This window comes from Trachurus trachurus (assembly GCF_905171665.1).
Source record: "Trachurus trachurus genome assembly, chromosome: 11".
Lineage (NCBI taxonomy): Eukaryota > Metazoa > Chordata > Actinopteri > Carangiformes > Carangidae > Trachurus > Trachurus trachurus.
Window position 1 is genome coordinate 24,778,198 of NC_139904.1, and position 6,478 is coordinate 24,784,675.

At 40.6% G+C, this 6,478-nt stretch overlaps 1 protein-coding gene across 1 annotated transcript; it reads left to right on the top strand.

Annotated features, from left to right (window-relative positions):
• Window positions 1-1,473: 1,473 nt before the first annotated feature.
• On the top strand, window positions 1,474-5,917 carry dazl (deleted in azoospermia-like; the record flags this gene model as incomplete). Its single annotated transcript, XM_083981563.1, has 9 exons — window positions 1,474-1,488; window positions 3,087-3,209; window positions 3,582-3,673; window positions 4,059-4,110; window positions 4,198-4,264; window positions 4,384-4,523; window positions 5,047-5,127; window positions 5,381-5,431; window positions 5,873-5,917. The coding sequence occupies 9 exons, from the start codon at window positions 1,474-1,476 to the stop codon at window positions 5,915-5,917; spliced, it is 666 nt and encodes a 221-aa protein (XP_083837689.1).
• Between the last annotated feature and the right edge of the window lie 561 nt (window positions 5,918-6,478).

Below are 6,478 nucleotides of genomic sequence, written 5' to 3' on the forward strand. Positions count from 1 at the left end.
TTTCACATGTTAGCTTAAATGTTTTGCGCAAAAAACTCAGTCAACATTACGTGACAGCAACAAACTCTGTTTAATTGTGTTAGTATTAACCTACCACTTACCTGCTGCTGAAGTAACAGAGTTGTTTTAATCTGCTGAGAGTTTTAGTTTCGCATTGTCAGATCTGTGACTGAGGGAAAACCACCACGTTGCTAACACTGTTGTTATCCAGGAACGTCTCCATGGTAACACCAACTACCTTGTTACTATGTGAGAGGCTGTGGTGGGCGGTGCCCCGCGTGCCTGACTCCCGATGATAAACTGTCGATCATTCCTGTGAGAAATAATCATTAGTCACTCACAACCAACTGGTAGCATTTGTGTTGAAATCATAGACATATGGTTGACATCAGAGGTGTTCCGTTAGATTACATTGTGAGGACTGGGCCCTGGGTTGAGTTGGTGGGCTGCCCTCATCGTTTACCTGAGAGCATCATCAGTCAGTGGTTGTATTGTGCCCTCTAGCGACAGACTGTCTGCCTCACCTCGGATGTGCCTCACACAGGGCAGGGGACATATGAGGCCAACCATAGTATCAGAACAGAAAAATTGATCCATGAAATCCATGAAAATCAAACATTTCTAAAATTCTGAGCTTGGGCTGTCCTTGTGAGGTACTGAGTGGAGATTGATGAGGAAAAAAAAGAACTTGCCAAGATTCTTCAACTTAACAAATAGTAAAAAAGAAAACAAAAAGAACAAAAATAGGTTTTTGAATACTACTTTTCTTGTAGGCTATGTGTGAACTTAAAAAAAAGAAGAAGATTTTACTGATTTTTATCTTTACAGTCTATGATTTTTATCGAACAAAACATAACATACAAATGCTCTCTAGTCACATCGAAACAGAAATAAAAACAAACCATCATCCAAACCCAAATGATATAGCTCATGGCTGTCCTCACCCAAAAAGTAAAAAAGACATCAGAAAGGAAACCGCCACCCCCAACTGTTGCATCAGTCACCCTATACTGAAATCTATGCCTGGCCTGCTCTTATCCATGTAGTGAAGGTAAAAATAGAAATTATACAAGTACACGAGGAGGCAATAACAGGGTGGATGGCGTTGACAAAAAAAAAAAAGTAAATAAATGAAATACAGACAGATAAACAATAAAATTAAATTTAAAATACCTAAATAAATTAAATAAAACCATTGTGTGAACTTGAACACATTCATAACTCTTGTGGTATAGTGGTGATAGACACATACAGATGAAACACGGCCTTCCACCGTGAACAGGCCTTCAGTGTCTGTGGTCACTGGTCACATCTCCCAAATTAAATTCTGGGGAGACCAGGTCCACCAAGGAAGGGGGCTGGTATTCCAACTCTCTGCTGATTTTCAGTTGTTTCACCGCTCTAAAGGTGATTTTATTAAGGTGAGAAAGCAATCCCTGCCCCCCATACCTGCTGCAGGTGTAATTTTTTATGATGACCGTCTGGCCAGTGAGTAGCTGGAACTGGGTTTTTGAGACCTTCTCTTTTTTTATATATCTGCTGTAGGGACATTCTGAAAAAGAAAACAAAAAACGCTATTAGTGACTACTCGTCTCTATTCTGATTCATTGATCTAATCATTTTAATGTTTGTTATTAAAACCCTTACCCCAAGCCATTATGTGCTGCTTTTGTAGGCTATGTTTTGATGATGTGTTGTCTCTGCATGATTGTTCTGATGTTTTACTGTTCTCTTTTATCTTTATTGATCTATCTTGTTTCTTCTCTGTCTTAATGCTCTTTCTAATTAATGTGCTGTAATGTATTGCTTTTATTTTATTTTAGGGTGCTTTGTCATTGGCCGCTGGGCACTACAGTAGGATAATAGCCAATGTTGGCTAAAGCTGCCCCACAGTCAATTAATTGGGATTTTCCACGATATAATGAACTAATAGTCACATATCAATTTTGGTATTTTAATCAATTTTTTTTTTTTTTTTTTTTTTTTTTTTACAGATGATGATTATAAGTCAACAATGGTAAATTACAGTTAAAATGAGCAAGACTGGTTTGATTAAAATGTTTAAGAAAATTAATTCAGCAGTGATTAAGTCTTACCTTTTTGTTCCAGCATTTGTTGCAAATCACTTGTGGAGGAGGAAAGATCAAGTAGAAGTTCACAGTCATTCTTGTGTGGCCTCAGGTGGCAGCCCTCCCTTACAGTCTAGGGTTGGCCTATGACAGGGCGAGACGTCAGTCACGTTAACGGGGGGCGTGGCTTCGTCTGTTGTCGGGCAGAACCAGGACTGGCGGCTTCATCCAAGCGTGTCTGGCTAATTTATTAGTTTTAACTATTTTAGATATGGTAAGTTGAAGTCACATTCCTACGTGCACGACAATGTAACGTATTGTTATAGTTCCAGCCATGCTGTCGATTTGCGGGGTTTGACGCATTTACTGACTTGTCCATCACGACGCTAGCTACTTAATTGCTGTGCGAGCAACAGTGTTAGCTAACGTCGTGTTTAGCCCCCTGCACATGAACAACGGAAAAAGGCGCACTAGCCGCTGCTAGCTAACGTTAAACCGGCGATATAAGTCAGCGGTGAACTGTTAGCTAGTTGCTACCAATGTTGAAACTATTCGAGTCGGTGTTACGTTACTTTTGCAAAGATTGCAACGACACTTTTGTTTAACGGGTTCATGCTTTCTTGCTAATTAACGCTGTTACAGGAGTTAACATTTGCTCTGGAATGTAAACAAAAAGTAAAATATTTTTTTGCGGAGGTGATTGTCATTATCGTCAGTCGCGGAAAAGTAAAAAAAAAAGAAAAAGAAAAGGAAAAAAGTAAAAAAAAAAAATAAATAAATAAAAAAAGCCGAAACACTTTGAAGCATACACTTGATTTATCTAAGCCGCGGTCTACGGTTAAGTAGTTTGAAAAGCAATTATTGCATGGAACGAAAAAAAAAAACAGCGCCAAGTTTGTCATCTCAGTCTCACGTGCTTGTATCTAATTGTTCGTGACCACGAGTGTGTTCAATGTGTGTATACATTTTGGTATTTGCGCCTCATTAGTTCAATCATTATCTGAAAAAAACTCTCAGGATATCCACAAGCCCCGGAACAGCAACCAGATCCCCCCTTCCCTCAAGTTGTCCAATGGGTACATTCTCCCAGAGGGAAAACTCACCCCCAACGCCCTCTTTGTTGGTGGGATAGACATGAAGGTAAGATCAGACCTATAACCTATTTGCGCTGTAGTAAAGATGAAAATTGTGATGGAGTTAAAAGGGGAAGATTATCACTTCATACTAATGAATGTACAGCTGTGTGGGAAAAAAAATGCATAGGCATGTCTGATTGTCTACACAGCCATATATCCTAATATTCAGGCCATGGCTGTGCTCACCCTGACCTTCCCACTCTGCGAAAAAACCTGTCAGCTAATGAAATGCTTTCTTGGTAGAATTGCTGCTTTAGATTTTAGATTTAGGGTTTGGGTTTTGTAGCTAACTAAAAATAGATAAACCTGGACTGTCCACATATTTATATTAATAAAAATGTCTTACTACTACTACTTACTTAATTGTAACATTCAGGTGGATGAGAATGAAATGCGGGACTTCTTTGCGAGATATGGTGCTGTCAAGGAAGTAAAAATTATCACTTACCGAGGAGGGATCTGCAAAGGGTGAGTTTTGCTGTCTGCCCTTATTTCATTGTTAGTCTGGGTGTAGTGCAATGTTTGATTCAACCCATCTTTGCCCCTTTCTGTCTCTCTCCCCTCTCTCACATGCATACATAAAGGGATAGATCAGATTGGGTATATACTGTATAATAATGCATACCTGTATGTGCCTGTATAAATCCACATCCAATCACAAGCTGGCACTTAAGACAGACATGAAGTTGCATTGTATGCATGTATGTGTAAACTGGGGGATTTTCATTATAAGTAATCAGTTTAGAGTATTTATAGCCTATTTTATAAACTTAAATTAACTCTTACTTTTTTCTTAATGTTGAATATTTGTCTTGAGTCAGTGTTTTTTTTCTGTCATTTTATCTGTCCCTAGGTATGGCTTTGTTTACTTCAATGAAGATGTCAACATTCAGTCAATCGTGGAGGTGAGTAGGTCTGCAGCTCCCTTTCACTTATTTTTAATTTCAAACTGAGACTAATATTTTGTCTGTTTGTATTTTCTTTTGTCATAGCAACAGATCAGTTTTAAGGGCCGAAAGCTGAAGCTGGGCCCTGCTATCATGAAAGAAAGGAGCCCCCGTATGTATTGTGATGCACATTAGAGGAACGTTATTGGAATGATTGATTCTCTGTAAAATATAAAAGATGTTGTTACAAAATTTACATTTCATATTTTATTTTTTATTTTCTTCATCCAGGGTCCATGCCGTCCCGCCTGGTTGGCCCAGCTCCTTGGATGAGCCCCACCCAGTACATCTACTGTGCTTGCTGTTCACCAATGGGAGGGGGCATGGCACAACCTTCGCCCATACTCAGTAACAGCAGCCCATACAGTCAGGTAAGACACATACACAGACAGGAATCTCATTTCAGCAGGCAGGCAGACCAATTTAGAATCAACTAAGATGTCAACCAAGTAAACACACCGTGGGGTGTGTTGTTATTAGTAATGCAGCCACACACACTTTCCTATTCTCCATTATAGTATGTAAAATGAAATGAACCTTATTTTCTCTAAGGGGAAGTGGGCTCATTATCACAGCCAAGAATAGAGGTGCAAATGTGGAGAACAATCCATCAATTTAGTTTTCAATTTATTAGAAACCACATAAAAAAGTTGGCTATGGATGATAAATGTTATTGCTAATAATAGCCAAGATGTTGAATTATTCAGACAATACCAACTGTTAAAAACATCAGCAGTTAAAAAAGATGCTTGCAAGGGCACTGTAACAAAGGAAGACAATTGCCAGAGTCTTTCAGACTGTTTGAAGATGTTCCATATTCAAGATCTCAGTCTGCTCTGTCCACTATACAAACCTCTGTACTGTGATGTAATGTGCTCCAATGGCTCTTTGCAGCCGTACTCCTATTCCAACTTTGGAGGGGTTATGATCCCACAGATGCCGATGAACTACGCGCAGAACGTCTATGCCTACCAGGTACATGCACACACAGCCACACACCTACACACCAATTAGTCAAAAACATCCTGTGCTGGGTCTCCAAGGCTCCGCACAGATGCTCCTGCATATGAAATGAAGGGGCTTGGCCTGGTTCAGGCCAGTCTGTGCCTGGTCACCCCCCCCCCACACTCTGCACCGCCACCGCCACCCCCATCCCTCCGTTAGAAGTGAGCCTGGATGTGCCTGTTGCCCTCTGCTTGACCGCTGACCCCTCTTCCCCCACATGCAGTACACTCCACCTCAATGGACAGCGGACCAGAGGACACGGGCTGTCAATCAGGTGACTTTGTATTCACTGGGAGTTAGAGTAGATGTCAGTGTGATTACGTTTCAAAGCAGCTCAAATCACTTGTCATGTGAGAATCTCACATGACCACAGCCAGTGGGCTGAAAACATGGCATGCACCTTGGAAAATTGCACAATCCACCTATTTATGGAAAATTATTGTTAGATTAATCATTTTTCTATTTGTCCTTTGAAGGTGTTCACTTTTTGGGTTGTCATTGTTTACACCTAATATTTGCACTGTTTTCCACTTGTATTCACAAACTGTAGTGTCAGATGTTGCCACTAGATGGTGTTGTCTGTCCAAAGTTGACATCTTGAAGCGTGAACTGTGGGATTCAACAATTAAATCAGTTTCCTCTTATTGTGTACATGAACAAATGTTTTTGGGGAGCTTAAGTGAACTTGTTTTGTAACATTTCACCTCCTTTCCAGAGCTTCGTGGACTGCGGAGTCCAAACCATGTTGACTGTGCTGTAGTCCAGAGCTACTGAGCCTCCTGCCAGGTAAACACTACTCTAACAAACACAATGCTATCACGCCAGGGATTCTGTGAGTCAAGAGACGGGAAGAGTCTGCAGCCCTTTTGTTAGGAAAGAGGAGGCTATTCTGTGCAATCACACTTTGGGGAAAAACTGCATATTGTTGGTTCATCATACATGGTCCTTACATGGTTGTCCCTGTTCAGCTGTTTCACAGTCGCTTTTGATGCTCTTTTATGACATTTTGCAGTTTTGCCCAACATTAGTCCATCAATATTCTGTCCTCAGCTTCCCGGCCTTCTTCTCATTCATTACAACAGCCACATCAACACATTGATTTAGTTTTTGTATGACCAACACTTATGAAAAAGACTAATCTTAATTGTATGTGTAATTGAGGGACCATAATTTGCTTGCCATGTCTTTTGTTCTGTCAGTTACAGACTGCAGTGGCAGCATTGAGTCACAATGCAGACAGGATGACATCTTGATGTTCCGGACGGCTGGAAACGACCCACCTCCTCACTCTGCCCTCCTCTGTCCTCCCTCCCCTCAGTTT